We start from the raw sequence: 22,040 nt of genomic DNA on the forward strand, positions 1-22,040 counted from the left end.
GTGCTATAGATTACCAGCTTACCCCCCACATACCATACCATACCATACCATATCATTCAAGACGAGATATAACACAATTATCAACTTTGATTCTCTATATTCTCCCCGCTCCCGTAGGTCACATCGCCTTTAGCGCCCTGGACGACACCTCGCACTCGGTGCATGTGTATAGCATCAATGGATCCAGTCTCGGATCGAAGTACGTTTCGGGCCGGGTTACGGGACTGGCCTGTGCCTCCGATTACTTGGTTGTGGCCGATGATGCCGGCGACATAACCATGAGCAGATTGCATGGGTAAGTCCAAAAACAACGATATTATACCCATATTCCCAAGGGTCTAATATATCAGGCAGCTTTAGAAGTGGCATATACATATAAGTTAGCTTTCATCATGTCATGCTATCCAGTTTGAACCCGAGTCGAGCTGTTGTTCTTTTCACTATTCTCGAGCATTCGGTTAGGCAGCATTCGCTTGTGCGTGTCGAGTCGAGCCTAGTAATCGGCTTACTCTAACAGCAGACAGCTTTGAATAGTTTCATTGCCCCCAGCTTTAATAGTGCCATAGCGATCAGCCTTAATGGTGTCATAGACCCCAGCTACAATAGTATCATAGTCATCGGATGGGCACCGACTTTCGTTGAGACTGAGAGATGCAGACAGATAAAGTTCTAGACTAAATTTATAATACCTTCTCCAAGGCTAAAATGAAACCATTTAGCTTTTTTAAATAAAAACTATTTCAAATTGCGGCTCTTCTGAGAAATATTTTACAAAAATACATACAACGAAGACCATTTCTGAGAATTAAAAACGACGCTATAACGCCATGATCAATCTTTCGACTGTAAAATACCCGCTACTCAGATATATTTATTTGGCTTGTTTAAAGGAAAACTCCCACTGTGAAATCTTCCGATCTCCGTCGAAATTTAAACGATATACTATAATCTACGAATCCAACACCGTCTAGACTTAGATGCTCATTGCTTATTGTTTTTTTCTCGACAACAGGTTGAAGCCCGTGTTCGACATTCCCCTGCATGTGCCCATCCAGACGGTGGTGGTCACACCGGGCAACACCCACATCCTGGCACCGCTACGCGATGGACGCCTGGCAGTGATCGCCGTACAGCTACCATCCGGCGGAAACAAGAAGCATTCCGTGCTCAACGTCTAACGTACAAAGGAGGAGGAGCACAATCTTATGAACCAACCCCCAAGCACTTCGTTTGGGGCTCTACGAAATTCCAGAACTTTGCTCTTAACCTAGATTAATTTGTCGCCGTCTTCTTTTTGTGACTCTGCTGTTTTCCGGTTCCACTTTGTTTCCAACTAACCCTAGGCTTAATAAGTGTATCGTATATTGTGATTTGAGTGATTGTCTGAATTTCCTTGCTGTTTTCTACGTGATGTGCCAAAAACACACTGATAACTGACAAATGTGTCCTCAGAAATTCCCCATCAGTTGACTAGAGTTAAGCACAAGTAATTGATCGATTGCATTCCCGGAATTCCCACTGACACACGCGTTTTTTTTTAGCAATATTCTTCGCCACCTGTATTTCTGTATGTTATATGTTAGCAGACAGGTGTCTGTCCGTCGCGTCGCGTCAAGTCGATTCGAAGACGTGCCTTGTGCTGTCTGGCTGCGTCCTGGGAGCCACTAGGGCTCCGTGATCGATGGCACACTCTTCAATTAGCGTTGACGAAAATCTTAATAAATCATCAATCATTCGGCTAGCCCCTCGCATGAATGTCGTGGGTCCGGGCCAGGCACGGCGAGATCTGAATGTGGAGGAAGACGGAGATGGAGATGGAGAGGGATCTGAGGGAGCTGGCGAGCGAAACTGGTTGTCGGCAAAGGCGGCGCACTTGGCAAACTACTCAATGACTCACGAGCGACTTTCAAATTGGCCCAAAAAAAAAAAGTTTGCCCGGCAACAGGCCAGGCGCTTAATGCCACCGCCATCGCCACGACATCCAGCTGCTCGACTGATCAAGAGAAACACTTTCGTTGCCGCTGTCGTTCCCATTCTCATTTCCCCCTGATCGATTGCCTGCAGACCGTACCAAAAATAGAGCCCAAGAGAAGATCTTTGTCGGCGGTGGGAATGATCACGATCACATGCCCAGCCAATCATTAACCGAAACATTTCAAATTGAAAGTATTATCATTGTACAATTAGAGTCCGTCCACAAGATCACACCATACACACCACACACACGCCGCAAACACGATCCATCCATCCATCGCAATTTGGAGACAATACTGCAAAAAAGTTTGCCAAAAACAGAACAGAACAATAAAAAACCGATGATGGATCTGATTCCTCAGCAATATATCTTCTGCCTTTGATCTTTCAGGCTGCTGATGGCATATTGCCAGCGATGGTGAAATTACGAGTAGAGTACCATTTTGGGGTGGGTTAAAAAGAACACAACCCTTGTGCAGACCGACGCTTGAATGTGAAATTCCAAAGAAATGTGACAATATCAGAGCAGATTGATTTTGATTTGATTTATATTTATATTTATATTTGATCGTATACTTATTCGTAGTATAGTGATGCCCATCGCTTAAGCGCACAATCGGGACTTGAGATTAGGCCCCTCGTATACGTATGACCCCATATTGAAACACATCCTAAACTGAAATGATCGCCGGGTGGCCGCAAGCTGAAGGTCATCCGAAAGAACAATCTATCAATATTTTACTCCAGCAATTTAGTCAGTCGTATCATCTGTGTACGTAAGATCTGTTCGGTTCGGTTCGGTTCAGTTCAGTTCGGATTGAGATAGAGATCGAGATCGTTATTTGTTGTAATAGTACTACCATTAAATGTTTACGTATGTAACTGTACCAGTTTATGTAGATAATGTGACTGTAATCTGTACTCTGTAGATCTGTCAATAAAGTGATTTGTGAACGCAGAAGAGAGGCGAGGCCGAGTTTTGTTTGACCAATCCCCCCCAGTATTACACACACACTCTGATCGCTTCGCTTTTCTTTTTCTATTTATTAAAAAAAAAAAAACAGACTAAACAAATTAAGAGAAAACCATATTTCAGTTCACTTAGCTTACAAAATAATAATAAAACATGTATTTATCGTATTTTTAGTTGGGTTCTGGATGTGGTGGTAGCCTATGAAACTGCTGATTCGTTCCGTGAAATACTATTCCGTGCGGTGATTCTGTATGGATTGCGATGAATTGCTGGATGAATTTTGTCGATCAATAAATTAGTTGTAAAAAATGATTGCGGTGCACATAAATACGAATTGGGTGACTGATTGTTGGGGTTGGGTGGTGCTGGGGGTGCACCTGCTGGGTGCTGGGGGCACCCTCATTAAGTAAACGGCCAATTACTCTTACGTTGGAGCTTAAGGTTAACTAGAGCTCGCCTGAATCGTTAGGAACCATCATTGCTGCGCTTACAGAACAAGACGTGTGATTTGATTACAAGCCTGATGACTAAAACTAAAATTGAAGGAAACCATATACGCGTACATATGGTGGATAAGATTCGATGTAATAGCTATTCGATGCGTTTAAGTCGATAGGAAATTTTAGAGTCTAAGCCGGCATTAGATATGGATTACAGATTACCTGGGTTACAATCTAAACTGGCTCTTAACCTACATTGTACAACGTATGACCTTACTTTCTTTCATTTCGAAATAATTATTTTTCTTTTCTTTTGTTTTTTTGGGTGTTTTTTTGTGATTTTTCTTAGCACATTCCGGTTTTGTTTTCTCGCATCTTCGAAGGCATTTGATCTATCTAACTAACTAGATGAATTCTCTGTCGCTGTCAATCCAATAGCCCTTTGATTTGTGTAGTTTTGGTGGGATCTTTAGTCTTGCTCCTTCTGCAAATAGAACAAGCAAACGGATAGGGTTTGTTAGTGAAATGCTTTCACTCTAGCATAATTCCTACATCCTACAGGATGTTCGAGTAGACAGATAGAGAATAGTAGTGAAGAGGATACTTACAAGTACAGGATAAACAAAGGTGTCGGCTGAGTCGCGGCCAGCAGAGTTGCGGGCAATGCACTTGTAGTTGCCCATATCCTCCCACTTGATCTCCGAGATGAGCAGATCGCCCGTGGGCAGCACCTTGTAGCGATGGCTCTGGACAACCTCCTTGTTCTCGTTGTTCAACCAAGTGACTTCGGCACGGGGCCGTGCGTGCACCTTGCAGGGCAGCATCACACTGGAGCCAATCAGATCCAGATGGGTCTTCTCGGTGTAGATGATGCGCGGCTTCTGGGGGCCCGGATACTGCTTCTCGCGCACCATGCGCATATCAACCAGATCGGAGCGCACTGGGTGGACCACGGTGCTGGCGTAGATGGTCTTGGAGCCAGTGCGTCCCACGCAGGTGTAGGTGCGGGGTTCGCTCAGCATGTGATCGATGATGTGTACCGATCGCACGCGGACAATGGCACTGGCCGCATCCTCGGACACCACATTCGACTCGAGGTTCTCAATCTGAAGATAAAGGGGCGCGATCAGCATGCTGCTGCTCAAGAGGAGCTCCCTCTAGTGTACTGGACTTACCTCAGAGAGCGGCATGTGGCCGACCACCCACTGGATGCTGGGCACTTGGGAGCCCATCATCTCACAGACAATCTCCAGGGTGGCGCCGGCTGCCTGCTGCAGCTTGGCGGGCGGCGATTTGGTGAACTTGAGCCAGTCGGCCTCGAAGGGGCGTCCTCGGGGCTTCTCCTCCGGCTCCGCCTCGATGGAGTTGTCGACATCGTTGCTATCGTCTACAATGTCCACGGCACGGCTGTGGACGCTCGAGAGGCTGCCGAACAGCAGCAGCGCTAAGGCGCACAAACTTAAATTCATTTTCTGTAAGAGAACGAACCAATCGGAAATGAGTGCAAAGTTCAAAGCCAGTATCAAATTCCACTGCAAAGACATCTCAATCTCATCACATCACATCGCAATCATCATCATCCGACCGACTCCGACTATAATATAGGTTAATAAACTCAACAACGACTTGATAGTCACTTGGCGATCGGCCAGTCATGCTCCTCCTCCCGGTTATCGCTAGCAATTATACATACTCGTCAACCAGGGGAGGTCTTAGCGTCCCCGATAAGAGCGCAAGGCCTTTTCGAGTGGCAGCGTCTATCTAGGGGCAGAGCTCTCTAGAACATTGCAAAATGTCCAGAGATCTACCCAGAAATCCTTTCAGAACTCACCCCCAAACTGAAATCCGAAATCCACAATCCGAATTTCACAATGCCACGCGGCTCTGCTGACACCCGAAAATTGAATGAGAATCTAGTTCTTCACAGTGTCTCGGCGGTTCGCGTGGGCCGAGTGAGGATGATAAGTTGAAATCGAAATTTGGAATGACACTTCTGTGACGTCTGTGGATCTGAGAAACAACTGACAACACTACACTGTTGTCACAGCATACACTACACGACCCACCCACGCCTGGGATCAAGGGCCAGTGGCGTCTAGACGGGTCTGGACTACTGCGTGACCGATGAATTATTCAATCAGGTATTCGAGGGTATTATGTGTGTATGTATAATACCCCGATCAAGTCTCGCGAATCGTTGGCGAATGTTGCATCAGACATTTTTTTTCGACTCAATTTGCCCTTCGATGGGGAACTTTTTCCAACACTCGGGACCGGGGGCGACTCGATTTGATTCTCTTTAAATTCGAATTGGAAATAGAAACCACGCAATCCGTGGGGAAATTTCATAGATAGGGATCGTGGATTGCGGATTTGTGGGTCTGAACACCGTCTATTGTTGGCTTGACGATTACTCATCCAAAGCACCCGATTGACGTGGCAGCACCACTTTATCGAGACTAGATACATATAGTATAGTATATTCTCTATCGTACAGTAGGAGAAGTATGGCTCACCTTTTGATTTGATTTCTTTTTTCTCTTCCGGTAAAAAATGTTTGCAAATTTCTCCCTAACGTTTAATATATAAGAACAGGCGGTCGCGATTGCGTTGGGTCTCTTTCGGCAGTCAGAAGAGATCCGCTCGTCGTTATGTTATGAACGAATTTATCAGCTCTATATTGTTGTGGTTCCTCGTTTGGGTTTTCTGGTTGAAGTTCAGCAGCAGTTGGCTTTGCACTGACATAGGTCCGGCGATGGATGCCGTCTTGGCGGTCGCGCAGCTCAGTGTGGGCGGAATCTTGACTGGAGCTTATCGCACACGCTGCAGATTCGGATGCAGATCGGCTTGTGGTCTGGCTGGAGACGAAGGACACACACAGACACGTTTGGGGAGGGGCTGGAGAGGAAGCAGCGGCTTGGTGGCTGGCTTTCAGTGATATTCGGCGTAGCGAATGTCGAGCTGACGGCTTTGGCACATTCGATCGGAATCAGCGGAATCAGCGGAATCGATCAGTGGATCTATATATCTATTGATATAGATGTAGGTATGGACTTCTTCAATTGCAGTGGCAGTGACAGTGCTGTTGAGGTGGTTTGGTTGGCGCGGCACTCGTTTGAATACGCACGGTTCATCGACATTACAATTCACAAGTCAAGGTGTGTCAAGTCAATGGAGGCTTCGGTCTGTCCGACGGTGGCAATTCACGAAAAGAGCGAGGATCGGATCGGTTTCGGATCGTATCGGTTTGTGATTGGATTGGTTTGAATATTGGCTTGGAAGCGAGGCGCTGGCACTGACACTAAGTTTGTTGTTCAACAGCGAAAAACTGTAAATGAACTGGCCGTCACAGACTCGGGCTCTTTTATTTATACTCGTGTGCCCAGCCGGAGCGGAGAGCATCCGACGGAAACACACACAAACGCACAGATACACACAGAAGCAGAGGCACCGCCGTCGTCGCCGCTGCTGCTCTCTGACTCTCTCTCTCTCTCTCCCTCTCTCTCTCTCCCTCTCTCTCTCTCTGTGACTGTCTCGTGTGACAAGCCGCCTCGTCGACCAGAATCTGAATTCATATGTAATTCTTTGTGTGGCCGCCGCCGGAGCGGTGTTGCGGGAGCGGGAGCGGGACAGTCCGGAACAAAACGGACACACTGCGGCTTCGCTGCTAGTTATCCTCCTTCTTGGGACTTGGGACCAATAAATATGATCTTACATATATGTATGTGCGATGGGATTTGATTTCATAAATTCGTCTCGATTTAATTGTTGCATGGCAGGATTCCCCCAAACCCTTTCGGACCCATTCCCTTATCTTGGGACCTGGCTTTCAGCCAATTGACAGACAGTTGGCGATGGCAGTGTAGACCACTTCTCCTCCTTCGTGTCTGGGAATGGGACTGCGGTTGGGGGCAAGATTCGACCGATCATCATGCAAGGTTCCATTAGCCGAGACCGAGTCTGTCCGCTTCCCTCTGTCCCTCTAGCCGATCGTTTCATTGCAATCAAGAGTGAGTGCCAGTTTGTCTGCGACGATCGTCGCTTGGTCGAATGGGATGGGGGCTGAACGGGAGAGAGATCGCGCAGAAAGGCGGAGGGGCAGATACCACACAGTGTAGCAATGCCGACTGCCCGGCAGTCGTATATCTGTATCTGTATCTGTATCTGTATCTGTATCTTTGTGTGTGCTGTTTGTGAGGAGGCGGAGGAGAGGCCGAGGCACAGGCAGAGGCATAAAACTAGTCGTTGACTGAGATTGTAATGGAGGTGCCGCCGCTGCCGCCGGCACCGCCGGGAGGTGCAGCCAAAATGGCAGACAGACTGGCAGCCACATCGCGTGTTCGCTTTCCGCTGTGCCCGTGTGGCGTGGAGCCGGTCCGGTCCGAACCGGCGACTGTTGCCGGGCGGCAGCCCCAGCCCCCACTGCGGTTGCTGTGGTGTGGAGTGGAGTGGTGTGAAATGGAGGGAAGTGGAGCGGCGTGGAGTGGCGGGATAGGACGGCACGGGACGGGTTCTCGACTAGTTTTCTTTCTTCGCTTTATCGACGGGCCACATCGACATCGACAACGACTGCAACTAGATTCAATTCTATGGGTAATTTATTTATTGCACGTTACACAAATCGTCCGACCACAAAATCACCTCCGCCCCGCCCCACCGGCACCCCTCTTTCCGGTCAATTGGCCGCGGTGGCGGTTCGGCACAAAGCGAAATTCAATTGAGAGAAAAATCTTGCAGGTGCTTGAAATTGTGTCTCGTGCCTCTGCCTCTGCCTCTGCCTCTACCACTGGCACTGCCTCCGTCTCCGCTCCGGGCTCTGGCTATCTGCCGGCACACCTCAAAGCGTTGCCAGCGATATATCGTAACGCTGACGTAAGGGGCACTGAATTGAAATGGCCTTTCGATGGCGATGGATGCCTCTATGGGGATGTATTGCTGATGATCGCCCCACACCCCCTGGGAAATGGGAGGGTAGCGGGAGCACGACGCAACAGAGCAAAAATATTGCACTGCTTTCTTCTGTTTCAGGATAGGGGTTGGTTGCGTTGCATTTCCTAGCTTTATTTCCAGGCTAGGCTGTATTTCCTATAAAGGCGACACGGATGCAATCTTTGAACCCGAACAGAACTGTACATTTCCATCCCCTCACCAAAATGAGATCATCTCTCGGATCGTGGATCGGTTCGTGGCATACATATTCATGGGCATCCGACGTCACAGACCACTCAGGTGGATCGGCCATTATTGTCATCGCTCGTCTTGTCAATTAGGTTGCCGCCTTGCCGCCTTCTCGCCTTGCCACAGCCTCTCCTCTTTCATTCGAAACGTAGATTTATAGGTTCCATTTCCTAGAAACCATCAAGCCCGCATGCGTGCTGGTTTTCTCCCACAGAGAGAAGAGAGGTCGAGGCCTGGCACTCGCCGAAGATATCGTATGATCGTATTGTTCGGTGGCTTGATGGCACAAATTATTGCATCATGACAGTGGACGTTCCCCAAGATACTTCGTGCATTTGTGCATGTGTGCATTTGGTGCATGGGTGAGCCAAATTGGCTCGCTTCCGCTAATGGATAATGGGTAGATCTCTTCCCCAGAGGCACCACCACCACCACTCGTGGAGCAACAGCGCCGCATCGTTTGCACTTTTCTGCTAATTAACGTCGTGACAGGCGATAGCAACACCTCCAGAGCCAACAGTGCCACAGCATCACCGGAACCACACGACACCAGCACGGTGAGGAGGAGGAGTAGAGACTTAAGCGGGACTAGAGGACGGCTCATTCAAAGTGAGACCAAGATCCAGACGCACAGACGGACAGACGGACAGTCAGAGAGACAGATGGAGAGTTCGGGGAAAAGATAGTGCAGCATGCAACGGAGACCAAGACCAGTCGTCACACTCAGCCCGAGATACAGCCACACAGATAGACTCGTACACTCGTATACTCGTACACAGATACACGTGAACACAGGCAACTGTCGGCAGTCGGAAACATTTGTTGGACTGCAGGTTGCACTGGTGTGTGGGTTGGAACGAGCAGCCGATCAGCGGAGCAGCCACTGGAACGCCGCTGGTGACGACGTGAGAAAATTCATGTTCATGCCACAAATTCTGTGCCGTTTTCATGGTGTTTTTTTTTTTTTGCTTTTTGCCTGCTGTCATTGATACGACTGCTATGACTGCGAGTGTGTCTGTGCGTATGTGCAGCCGCCTAGCAACAGTGAGGAGGCCTCGACTTGGTCTCCTACCATCCTACCATCGGCCTGGTATCGGCTGGGTATCGGTCGGTGCCGGTGCCACACACGCACATGCGCAGCAGCGGAAATAAGAGTGGGGGGAATGGATGGCAGAGAGCTCGTGTCGCCTTGAGCCGATGAAAGGTCAGTTCAGAGAATTGGAAAACCCTACAGAGCGACACATGACTGTGCCTTACAAATTGTATTGCTGTTGTAGATCAGAATTTGCCAGCCGATTCCATTGAAAAGTGGCGGAAATTCCCATTTAATAGCTTCTGTACACCGGCCAAGAATACAATAGAATTGTGCAAGTCTTCCATGTTCTCTTCCAAGTCTCCTCCAATGTCCAGTACTGCTCGAGAAAGTGCCGGAAATTCCCTTCTAAAAGTTTCTGGTCCCCCCAGGGTGCAATTCTTCGGCCTGAACTTGAACTAAAGTATAAGGAGTATCGGGTCCCCAGCTTTTGATAGCACAATTTCTTTCCGATCCCTCCCATCTCTGGCCGTTCGACTATCAGTCGCGTCGCTGTTCTACATCGCAACGAGATCACGCATCTATCTTCTGTGCGCCAGCGTGTGCGCAGTGCGTAGTGCGTACGAGTAGATGTAATGTGCGTAGCATAACAGCAAATGGAATGGAAAATTTTTGAAACCACATATCACGTTTCCACTCTCTTAAAAGTGGAAAATTTTACGAGTAGAGTAGTCCCAATGAAATGCAATTATCACTAATTGTTTAGCTCTCGGGCTGACAGATGATGACGGACAGCTGGTGGCATTAACATTTAACATGTACATTAACACTAACATTGTCATTACAGCAAGGAGGCGTATCGGAATTGGAATTGGAAGTGGAATTGGAAGTATAATGGAAATCGGAATGGATATGGTGTATGGTGTATGGTGTATGGAACTTCCTCTATCAGAGTGCGAGTGCGATGCACAATGTGTATAGTAATTTATCAATTAACCTGCCGTTCGATCATTATTTATGTATGTATGTATGTAAAGTGCATTCGCCTCCCCTACTCACTGCATTTCCCGCTCTCTCTCTCTCCCTCTCTATGTGTGTGTGTGTGTGTGTGTGAATCGTAATCTGATTCTCTGGCATTCTTCAGTCGGCTTAATTTGAACGTGTGCGGCGGGGTTGCGGTCTCCGGTTACCTTCTGTTTGTTGTGCAACAAGTCGAGCAAGCGACCTGCCGAGCACCCAATCGACCACCACCGGAGCGATGGCGACGACTTTGACTCTGTCTTTTGACTCCGACTTCGATCCGACTCTCGCCCAATTTGCTTCACGATTGCATCAGCCATTTAATCCGCTCTCCCTCTGCCTCTGCCGCTGCCTCCGCCATGGGTGCGCTCTTCGCTGCACCAAAAAGTTGAGCGGGCAGAGGTGAACCCAAGCCGGAGAGCATAACCCTGAGCCTCTTCGTACCTACCTCCATACATATGTACATATGTATGTATGTATGTACATATATGTATGTACATGGCCATGTTCGAGTGTGAGAGTGCCGATGAGTCATATGGAAATCGTAAAATTCAAATATTCCAAAAACTAAATGAGGTTGTGCCAGTCCTACAAGAGGCTTGTAAATTGGAAAAGTAAACAATAGGTTTTTATAGCGAACCTCATTCGCATTTGCACCAAAGCCAGTTCCAGATGATAGAAGTACTATTTGAAATTACACTCGTAACAAATTCGAAACGTGCCCTTTGTGAACTATTCTGATCCCGCCACTCTTTCCTCTTCCTACCCCTTTAGCGGCTTCTTATCTCTCTGATGTTCCCATTTAATTGAAATCACTTCATTATAATGATTTGGCAAAAGAAAACAATAACAGAAAAAAATGTTAGCTATGGGCAATCCGAAGCCGGCAATACCCTTGATTTTGACCTATCCTACTCGGCGCTGAGTACCCAAAATAAATGAATAAAAATAATATTTTTCATGTAATAATCATAATAAATATTCATATTTTCTAATATTGAATGTCCGTATAGCTCCTAAATGACCGTGAAAGGAGTGCCATCTTTATAAGAAAGTACAACTACCATTTAATAGGACCAGCCCCCTCTTATTTCGGCAGAGCATTAATATGACGTCTGATGACGTATGCGGAGATGTTTTCGACTTGAACGTTATAATCATCGCCATCATCAGCATCAGTATCATCATCACCGTCCACGCCCCAAGTTCAATGGAGCTTGAAAAACAATTATGAACGCAATAGCATGTAGAAAAGGGGGCTCGTTGCCCACACACATACGCAAATAGAAAGACAGAGAGAGGTAGAGTGGTATGGAGGAGGAAGAGAACAACACAACGAGGACAGGGCCGTCAATTAAAGAATCCTACTAATTGTCTTTACATACATACATATGTGTGTACATGTACATTAATATAAAAGAAGTATGTAGCACATAATTAAGCTTGCGTATGTGTTAGAGTAGGGGAGCAATCGACGTCACGCGGAATGGATAAACACAGCATCAAGTGATACCCGAAGCGTTGGGGGCTCGTCTCTCCGCATCGTGCTACTCGCCGCGTCGGCAGCGACGCTTTACTCACATACACTCGCGCATGTATAAATACATACATATACATGTTTCGCAGCGCCAGAAGAGCAAAGCTTCGCTGCGTTATGCTCTTTCTTTCGGCTCGCTCTCTCCCTCTCTCGCTCCCACTCTCTGAGCGATGCGATCGCATGCAAATGCGGCGAATGCAAAATGAAATTGCAAAAAAAACTGTGATTGCTGTCGTCCCCCCACGCCGGGCCCTCTCTGAATAGCCAGTGACGCATATGAACCCGCGCCCCTGTCCATCCGACCGACCCTCACCCGACCAGCCGGCGATCTGGCAGCGCTTTACTAATTTCATTGCGAAAAGTCGCCTTCGATTTGAATACCCTGCAGTGGGTATTCTTGTGCAGGGGAGACATTTGCCACGCGTTAGCATAAGTGTACGAATCTGTTCGAGTTTTAAAGAGAATTTAACCAAACTCAATAAATTTAAGTGCCACGGGACTTCTGCGTAGCATTAACAAATTGTGTTCGAATCGAATGAACATATCACATAGCTTCCATAGAAACATAGGGTATCAGAAGCTGCGGCCTCTGGTGCTAGCCTTACTTTCTGGTTTTTGCTTAGGTTTTTTTCTTCCATTAAACAAATTGCGATTTATTACAAAAGTGATCTGATTATTAATTGCTTTTGAATTGATTTCGATTCGGTTTGCATCGATGACTCCGATTCAGAGTCGGAGAATAGCAGGAGAGCGGGAGAGCGGGTGGAGAGGAGCAGATCGGTACAGAGGAGTGCGTGACCAACGCAACGTCTCGGCGCTCAGGCGCGGCTCGACATGTAACCAATTCTCGGCCTGGTCTGCGACTGGAGCTGCCTTTAAGCTCACGTAGCCCCCTAGTCGAAGCTGACTTGACACCAACTACATATTCCACTGAGTCAGCAAATGGCAAATGGCTGCACTGCAACACCAAGATCCGGACTTGGTATCACTAACTGAAACTAGATCGAACCGCTGTGGTTCAGTAAGTTTTCAGCCGCTAATTCTGGCTTTGCATCGGATTTTGGGGGAAATGAAGCCAAGGGATTCATAATATTTTGATTGAGATTTGTTTTGATCATTCTTTACGCTTCTTCCCACGATCGCGCCTCCATCGTCGAGGACTTTGTTTACTCTTGGTTTTCAGCGGATGAAAGCAATATTCCTGAGGCACCATCGCAAGTGCCCGTACACTTGATATTATTGTCCGTTCCCCACAGAAAAACAACATACGATCTGAATCCAAGTCCCGATACTGATGCCATTTCTGATCTCCATCACATTCCAGCGCGGGAGAGCAGACCTATTGGCGTCGCCGGGAACCCTACAATCTCTGCCATGACCAATTTCTGGCCTTTGCCTATTAAAAAGAATCTATCTGTTGCCTGGAGAATCTGTTGCCCAGTGCGAAAATAATTTCGCTGAGCTCTGCTCGTATTTCGAGTATTGTATGATTATTTAGATTATGACGAGAATGACTGCCTCGCACAACTGAAACTGAAGAACCACAGAACTACCAATTGCAATTGCCATAGGAATGGAGAGGCTCAATTAACTTCCGTCTAGACGTGTGTCCAGGTCTTTTTTCCAGTCGCCCCCACGTCACATAAGATAACGCAATTTAACAATTTTTTAAAATTTTGTTTAGCACTTTCTTTATCACAAGAGCTACGGAATTGAAGGCACGAGATCAGAAATTCAAACAAATTAACAGATAATGGCTTTGAATCTTCAAGTATTTGAGATTCGTAAACAAAATGTCCGGTGATTCAGACAGGGTAAGGGATTTTTCCTTTTAAGATTAGACTAGTAGGGGAACTACACTTAAAACGACTGCTCTTTTCCCAATTGGGACGATATGTGGAGGAAATCTTAACCACAATTTTATTAACTCTCAAAAAAAAAAAAAAATACTGGAGACTCGGGGGCTTTAAGCCCAAAGTAACAAATTTTTATCCTTTGGCGAAATGCACTTTAAGATGATTCGGACTAATCGTGGAGTATCTTCAACAGACAGATTAATCTATAAACTAGCTCCTTGGCGGACATTTGTTTCGATTAACTTCACTTTTATCGCTATACATACCTGCATTATCCGGTTCGATTTTCCGCTAGCTTTCACTTTGAAGACTTTCACAGAGTTTCCGTTTTCACTTTCAGTTTTTTTTTCGCACTAGAGTTCTAGAACTTTCGATGGAGATTCGAATTTATTGCAGATTTCGATTTCGGAGTCGGATTCGGTTTCCTGTTCGCCGTTTCCGAATAGAGCGCACCGCCACAAGCAGTTACAGTTATGTTCTATTGGGGCACTCTTCTCTTTGGGCCTGCTCTTCTCTGACGCTGCGGCTGCGGCTGGGTCTCGATTTCGGTTCGCTTCTGGGTTCTCGGCTGAGAGAGCTGTGTTCTGCTCGGGATGTGGCGAATGATGGACTGTGTGGCGAAAGGTTGAGCGTCCATGCTTTTATATCGGGTATCGGGCATGCCCGAAATCAACAAGTGGGCTGCTGCTGCTCGGAGGAACGGACCGGCGGAACGACGAACGGACGGACGTGGACGGCCGAGCCTCGACAAATTGGACTCCACACTGGGGGCTTAATAACAGTATTGGTGTCCGTCAGTTGAGGGGATTGGGATGCCATCCATCCCCTCGTGCCTTTACTGGTATTGGTGTTCGTTGCGCTGCTTCGGGCTCGTCTTGGCTTCGTCTTGACATCGTCTTGCCTTTGCGGTGTGTGTCGGGAGCCCTGCGAGGGTGTTGGGGCTGGCTGTGGCTGTGGAGCTTTACTTGTTGCTCTCCTTTGATTGATTGATTCAAATGCGAGAACACGCGAATAATTCATGCAAATTTATTATTTTATATCACATTTTTCTCATTAATATTCGCAAAAGACATGTAGTGTCCATAGGATTGGAACGGATCGGCTTGGACCGGAATGAGAATGGGAATCGAAATTGAAATTGAAATGGAAATGGAAATGAAATGCGTGCTCCAGATACATATTCGCCAGTACAGTTTTTAGAAAATACAGTACGATGCAGATAGACACGAGTATCTTGGCGATAGAGTCGATCGATTTCCATATGGCAGAGCTCTGGAGCGGTGGCTGGTCAAAGGAGTTAAGACAGTTCCCGTTCCCGCTCCCGTTCCAGTTCCAGTTCCCGTTCCCGCCCGTCTATCCATCAGAAAGGAGCAATTGAATCATACTCCGAGTTCAATTAGATTACATGAGATTTGCCCTGGTGCCCGACACTTAACCTCTCTTATCGCCGACCAGATGTTGATAATTCCGGATTTGTTCGGGTTTCAGGTGGGATTTGAGTCAACGCGATTTAGTTTCATCTGCCTGCCCACAGAATTCAGTAGCCCAATCAGTAGACAATGGTGGCTCCCAGACGTCATTGTTCCACTGGCTGTGGCTGTGGCTGTGGCTCTGGTAGACCTGTTGCCACCATTCCACCACCAGTGTGCGCTCCATCAAACCCAATTGCTCCCCAGCATCTCTGGCAGTATTTGCATTCCAGAGACCGGGACCAATTGCACAAAGATTCCGACAGGCAGACACTACTGAAGCTGCTGCTGCTGCTGCACCAGAATCAGAATCAGAATCAAAAGCCTCTGATTTCCCAGAAGCAGCTGGATGACGGGCATGGGCAAACACAACTCAATTGATTTTTGTGTGGCGTCAATTGAAATGCACTTCGGAGTCTAGGATGGAGACGGGGCGTGTCGTGTGCTTACATCGAGTGGTGCGAGTGGCTCGACACCGTTATATTCAAATGAAGTAGACACTTTTCGAACAGCTTCGAATTGAAAGGCAGAAGGTAGCAGTCCGGCAAAATGACCAGTACCTTTATCAGCTCCATCTTGATGATAATGATGATGATACTCGTAATGATGAGAGCCGCTCATTGATTAGCGTCTGTGGTTGGGGAGACCTTGCTACCAGCAGCCACCCATCAGGGCCATCAGTTTGGTCAAACCGCTGCCCCTGGCAACAGCCATTCAGTAATTCCCTATTTAAAATTACGAGCCCACCCACAGCTCAACCCAACCCCTCCACCATACACCCACTCTGACATATTCTATATATATATGTAGTTATGTATATGTATATTGTGTATGCTGACTGTATACACTGTATCATTGTCCCACGGAGTCGCCCACGCAGTCGCGCAACCAATTTGGCCATCCGTCAATAGGGCTTCATTTGAATTGCCAGCTTGTCTCCAATTGATGCCAACCAGCCAAATAGCCAACCACCCAACCACTCAACTACCCACGACTGCGACCACGACCACGGCGGGCGCTCTATAGATGCTCGTCCTGGTTCCTGGGCAGCTCAACCCCTCCTTGGGCCATCATTCATCTGCAATCAGTCAGCAGCATGGCGTAATTAAACATTGGGCTGTCACAGTTGTCGTAGTCGTCCCATTGCGCATTTATTGGCAACTCTATTCATTTAATCATGTGATATAATATATGTATATATACAAAACCTGATGCATGCATGTACGTATGTGCTTGCATGTGTGTGGCTCTATGGGTCTGCGGGTCTATGGAAAATCCCTGAAAACATTTCATACAAAATGGAACTACATTAATACACAATTAGTGACAATTATGGAATATCCCCAAAATGGGAATCCTCAAATGGCTAGAATTCAGTATGATTATTATAGTTCATGCTTTACATCATTTTATAGTTGAAAGGGATATAGATGTAACGATTGTTGCCTGCTTTAGGGGGCGCTATTTCTCTGTGAACCACACTTTGACAGATTAGCCCTCAAATTTTTAGCAATGTTGGAAACATCAGAATGGAACAGAATAATCGTATAAAACAAATGTTCATTCTCTCAATGGATGTCTTGATTTTTAATAATTTTCATTTGACAATGTGACAAGCTCTAGAAAATCTTTTTCGGATTAGCATTCAAATTTGTAGAAAGGGAAAGAAGGGAAACTTGAAAGAAACAGAATAGACGAGATCTTAATAACAAAAATTTGCGTTCTCTTCTATCAATGGATGTCAATACTTGAAATGTTTCAACCTCTGTATAATGAAAATGTGTAGACGTGAGAATAGCTAACTCCTTTAAAGATTACATAAACTGCAAAGTAAAAGCAAATAGTAAAAGTAGATGGAAGTTCCCCCACAATCTCATTACCATTCCGAGAATCTCATTCCACATTCAAGCCATTTAAGAATCATGCCCCAATAGGTATACCACAGAATACTGGTGTTTGCTAAAATCGACTGAGATTTACTTTTCATGAAGTCATTTGTCTTTTTAGCCTATGACACTATCGAATCGTTATTTGGGGGGCCTACTGTACGCATGCTAAAGCTTGTGGGTATTTAGTACGAATGTACATGTACTAAAAGCTGCGTTATAAACAAATGAAGAGCATGACAATGAGCTTTCAGCAGCTTTCAAGGTTAAACATGTTTTACAGCCAACGCGAAATGTTGGTAAGGCTTTTTTGACTCTTAATATGATCATATATATGTGTACACATATATTATATATTACATATAGGTAAGTAGTCTCTGTATAGACTTTTGGAATTTGACTTTTTCGTAACCGATACAAAATTAGCCGCCATTTCGATGCAATTAACATTTGATTAGGGGCCTGAGAAAACTTTGCAATTAGTTCGGTTGCTAGGTCGGTCTGCATGTTGAAGCTTTTTAAGGCTGGCAAACTTACTGCACATAAGCGAAAATGTTAGTACCTTGCCGTTTACAATAACCTTGTATTTCTTTTTTTCCCTGACAAGTTAAGCAAATACATATTTCGATGCCTGATCTGAGAACAAAACCACTATAAATTTTAAATGTTTTCTCAAAATTCGCACCGTGACCAAAGTGCAGTCCCAATTTCGCTGGGTGTATAAAAAATTTGATAACCAACAAACAGCAAGAGCTTTTTCGTCGGCTTTCTCTCTCGCGGAACACACTGGCAAGTTGTGCCCCCGCATTCTCTCGCATCGCCTCTCGAAGTTCAGTTCGACCGTCGTTTTTTCCCGAAATTAGCGATCGCCTGATTGACACCACCCAATCTCCCTGGCACCACGATGAACTCCCGCATTCCTCTGGGCATCCGGCAGTGCAACAGGCTTCTGGCCGCACCCATCTACAGATCCAATGAAGCCCCCTCTCAGGCCCGCCTCTTCTCCACATCGCAGGTGCATTACGAGAGACACGAGTAAGTTCAGTTCCCACTCTCCCGACTTATTGCTTTCATTTTCATTTGTGATTTCTATCAATCGAATCCAATTAGTACGATTATGTTATCCTCATGCAAGCCAAAACGAAACCTGCAGGCAAAGTTTTCCTGCACTCATTAGCATGTGTATATAATTAATGGTAGTAACGAATAGATAACGAAGAATTTGCCTAAGCATAGGATCGATAAAATAGTGAAACTTTGGGCTTGGGCTTTTATCGTGGGGATTCGGTGGATGGGTGGGGTCCAAGTAGATCCCCAAGGAGTTGGTTAAGGGCAAGCATGATGGAGGATCCTTGGGGAATAGAGTCACGCAATCCGTAATGTTATATAAACTTTAATATAACACTTTTTTGTATTCCCATTTTTCAGCTGCAAAGTTTTGGTTGTGGGCGGCGGCAGTGGCGGCTGTGCCATGGCCGCCAAGCTGTCATCTCATCTGGGCAAGGATAAGGTGATCGTCCTGGAGCCTGAAGATGTACGTATGAAAGGTGCGCCGCCAAAGAGTTACTCCACGGCCTATTATTTTACCTTTTTCACGCAGAGACACTATTATCAGCCGATGTTCACCTTGATTGGAGGCGGAATGAAGCGCCTGGAGCAATCCTACAAGACCATGGCCGAGGTGCTTCCGAAGAAGGCAAAGTGGGTGAAGGAAAAGGCGATGGAATTTGATCCGGATAACAATACGGTCTGCACCTCCGGAGGTGACACAATCAAATATGATTTCCTGCTCATTGCCACTGGCCTGCAATTGAAGTACGAGAAGGCAAGGAAACTCTTCACAACCTAAAAGATATTCTTATGCTAATTGGTTGTATCATATAGATTCCCGGACTAGCGGAGGCCCTGGAGATACCCAATGGCAAGGTGTGCTCCATCTACTCCCCCAAGTATGCGGAGGGCGTCTACGATGTGCTGCGAAGAACAACTGGCGGAAACTTGATATTCACCTTTCCCGATTCCCCTGTCAAATGTCCTGGTGCCCCACAGAAGATTGTCTACATAGTCGAGCACTATTTCCGCAAGGTACGGATGAATTCACTGCCATTGAACAGGGACACAATCTTTTAAAAATTCCTCTTCTTTCCCTTTAGCTGGGCAAGCGCGATAAAGTGAATATCACATATAACACAGCTCTGCCAGTGCTCTTTGGCGTGAAACACTATGCGGACGCCCTGTGGCCCATCTGCAAGAAGCGGAACATTACGGTTAACACTCGACGAAACCTGGTGGAGGTTCGGCATGCCGAGGACATAGCTGTGTTCGAGGATCTCGAGAATCCCGGTCAGCTTTGCGAGGAGAAGGTATGATTATCTGAAAAGCCATACCGAGGGGCAGTCAATGACATTTTCTATCCGGACAGTACTCCCTGCTGCATGCTGTGCCACCAATGAGCGCTCCCGACGAGCTAAGAAAATGCCGGAAGCTGATGAACACGGCGGGATTCGTGGATGTGAATAACTCGACGCTGCAGCATGTCAGATACAGCAATGTATTCGCCATCGGGGATTCGTCTGGCACACCGAACTCGAAGACTGCCGCAGCTGCAGGTAAGATTAGATTCAAATGAATGGATTAATCAAGGCTTTGAGCAGACCGTCGATCGTCGCCCTCGCAACAGAATTAGAATATTGAAATCGGTTTTCATTTACAGCTGCTCAGTCGCCCGTTGTCTTTCGGAATATGATTGCAGCGATGGAGGGTAAACCTCTGACGGAGGTCTACGATGGCTATGCCTCGTGCCCGCTGGTGACTGGATACAGCACCTGCATTTTGGCGGAGTTCGATTATAGTCTGACGCCCTTAGAAACGTTCCCAGTGGCCCAGAACAAGGAGCGGTACTCGATGTTCATTTTGAAGAAGGATTTCATGCCGCTGCTCTACTGGAAGCTCATGCTCCCGGGCCACTGGAATGGCCCGGGGCTGATGCGAAAGCTCTTCGGTGTTTTTAAGCCAAATACAAAATAAATGCATCTAAATAGTTTATGTCAAATCAATCTGTACTATTGTGTTGTGAATTCAAATATCAAATGGGCGCCAATTGTCATTCAACTCAAAACAGCGGCAGTGCAGCATTATTATTTTATTTTCGATATATTTTGAAGTAGAAATTGAGATGCTGGTATATTTAGGTATATAATGGTATATTTGATCAATTTCGTATATTAAATTTAATTTTTAAAGGTATGTTTAAGAACAAAGGGTATAGAAACCTCCACACGCTGTTTTTTTTTCATTTTCGCTGTCTCAAATCGTACTTACGTGCATAATTTATTCCAATGGATTGCATTTAAATCCTTTTCGCTCATTCACTTTCAAACAATTTCTATTTGGCGCTCAAGTTCGGTGGGACTTGATTTTTTATTTTGGGACTTGCTCTGTTATGATCCGCCTCTTTGCCACCCTGGCCTATCGTTCCCAGCTAGCTCACGGTGAAGTCAGGGGTGTTTCCGACCCGATAAGCCAGGGGACGGATTGAACAAAACAAAAAAACATACAAAAAAAACAAATCTTATTTATAGGACAGACTTGTCCTCGTTGGCACTTTCGTCAGCGGGGATAGTTGGTTTCGTTATCCCTAGCAGGGTCCCACCCTTCCATGAGCGCCACCTTTTGAATTTGCTCCCTTTTCATATTCAGGGTCCCGCTCTTCTTCTCGCTCTCGTCCCACCCAACTACCGTTTTCTATTCACTTATGACTCTTTTCAAATTTTCATTTTATATCCATTATATTTTCTTATTTATCTTCTTGAACATTATTAATTAATAATCTAGGTTTCTATAAAGGAAACAAATACTAACACAAAAATACTAACAAAAAAAATAAACCCTATTCCGGCCGAATTGGCAGCCCCCTTTGATAGAGGTTGTTGCTTCCTGATGCTTGCTGATGTTTACGTTTAATAGTGGTGTTTTTTTGTATGATCGTGATATTTTGTTTAATTGTGGGTCGGACGGGTGTAGATGTGAGAAATGTGGTGATGTTATGTGATGTGTTATGAATGAGGGTATACATGCGTGGGTTGTGTGTGATGTGGGTGGATGAAGGAGTGTGATATTGATTCGTGTGGGTGTATTTCTGCTTTGAAGTCCGGATTCTTTCCCCCGGGGAGTGGGGGGGGGGATGGGGGGGGGACAGAAACGTGTCTCCAGTCGGTGCTCTCCACCATTCTCCACCGGAAACTTCTTTTTTTTTTCTTCCTCCTCCCGTTTCCTTTTCTCCCACGCAACTCTGCCACTCTTCCCAGGATCCACTATAGATGCCGCTGTCTCTTTCTTCTCCAGCCCTGATACCTATCGGCTCTCTCCAAAACCGCCCATAACAGCTCTCTATTCTGTTATTGGATATTCCTCTGCAGCAATGTGCCTTTTCAGCTCAACAATGTCCCTACATTCCAACTCACTTACGTTGCGACTCTTTTTTTGTTGAACTTTTTCGTTTAAACCTTTTTTTACAATAAATACAATAAAAGCAAAGATTAAAAACTATCCAATCTTGTAGAAAATTTATTTGTCAATGGGATAAAACTATGTGGGCATGGCTGAGAGATTTAGTTAGTCAGTGTTATTCAATGGAATATCAAAATTGAGCAATTTCCTTTTTCGTTTGTTTTG

General features: G+C 46.1%; 3 protein-coding genes across 5 annotated transcripts in view; 2 read left to right on the forward strand and 1 right to left on the reverse strand.

Moving 5' to 3' along the window:
* Positions 1–2,935, forward strand: part of LOC108151533 (neurobeachin-like protein 1) — a 32,778-nt gene extending 29,843 nt beyond the window's left edge. For both annotated transcript variants that reach the window (XM_017280186.2, XM_017280187.2), the window contains 2 exons: positions 118–295; positions 1,013–2,935. In XM_017280186.2, the coding sequence (XP_017135675.1) occupies positions 118–295; positions 1,013–1,178 (344 nt within the window). In that variant the 3' untranslated portion in view covers positions 1,179–2,935. The remainder of the gene's footprint in view (positions 1–117; positions 296–1,012) is intronic.
* A 65-nt stretch (positions 2,936–3,000) lies between these two features.
* LOC108151535 (neural/ectodermal development factor IMP-L2) lies at positions 3,001–14,613 on the reverse strand. Of its 2 annotated transcripts, none has more exons than XM_017280188.2 (4): positions 14,278–14,613; positions 4,563–4,859; positions 3,996–4,493; positions 3,001–3,871 (listed from the first exon to the last, which is right to left on the reverse strand). In XM_017280188.2, exons 1-4 carry the CDS (start codon positions 14,281–14,283, stop codon positions 3,857–3,859), a joined length of 816 nt encoding a protein of 271 aa, XP_017135677.1. In that variant the 5' UTR covers positions 14,284–14,613; the 3' UTR covers positions 3,001–3,856. The 2 variants fall into 2 exon arrangements, with proteins under 2 accessions (XP_017135677.1, XP_017135678.1); XM_017280189.2 differs by lacking the exon at positions 14,278–14,613 and adding an exon at positions 5,904–6,741.
* Positions 14,614–18,131: 3,518 nt separating this feature from the next.
* LOC108153404 (sulfide:quinone oxidoreductase, mitochondrial) lies at positions 18,132–20,422 on the forward strand. The gene is made up of 7 exons (XM_017283397.2): positions 18,132–18,401; positions 18,795–18,900; positions 18,967–19,191; positions 19,251–19,451; positions 19,520–19,729; positions 19,789–19,975; positions 20,080–20,422. The coding sequence occupies exons 1-7, from the start codon at positions 18,271–18,273 to the stop codon at positions 20,391–20,393; spliced, it is 1,374 nt and encodes a 457-aa protein (XP_017138886.1). The 5' UTR covers positions 18,132–18,270; the 3' UTR covers positions 20,394–20,422.
* Positions 20,423–22,040: the final 1,618 nt, after the last annotated feature.

Source organism: Drosophila miranda, chromosome XR (assembly GCF_003369915.1).
Source record: "Drosophila miranda strain MSH22 chromosome XR, D.miranda_PacBio2.1, whole genome shotgun sequence".
Classification (NCBI taxonomy): domain Eukaryota; kingdom Metazoa; phylum Arthropoda; class Insecta; order Diptera; family Drosophilidae; genus Drosophila; species Drosophila miranda.

What these genes read in the sequence shown, in the direction of transcription:
- LOC108153404 (XM_017283397.2), top strand. Translation starts at nt 18,271, where the DNA reads ATGAACTCCCGCATTCCTCTGGGCATCCGGCAGTGCAACAGGCTTCTG. An exon ending in TCGTCCTGGAGCCTGAAGAT is followed by an intron (nt 18,901 to 18,966) that starts GTACGTATGAAA and finishes TTTTTCACGCAG; the next exon opens with AGACACTATTATCAGCCGAT. An exon ending in GTCAGCTTTGCGAGGAGAAG is followed by an intron (nt 19,730 to 19,788) that starts GTATGATTATCT and finishes CTATCCGGACAG; the next exon opens with TACTCCCTGCTGCATGCTGT.
- LOC108151535 (XM_017280188.2), bottom strand. An exon ending in GCCACATGCCGCTCTCTGAG is followed by an intron (nt 4,494 to 4,562) that starts GTAAGTCCAGTA and finishes CTTTATCTTCAG; the next exon opens with ATTGAGAACCTCGAGTCGAA.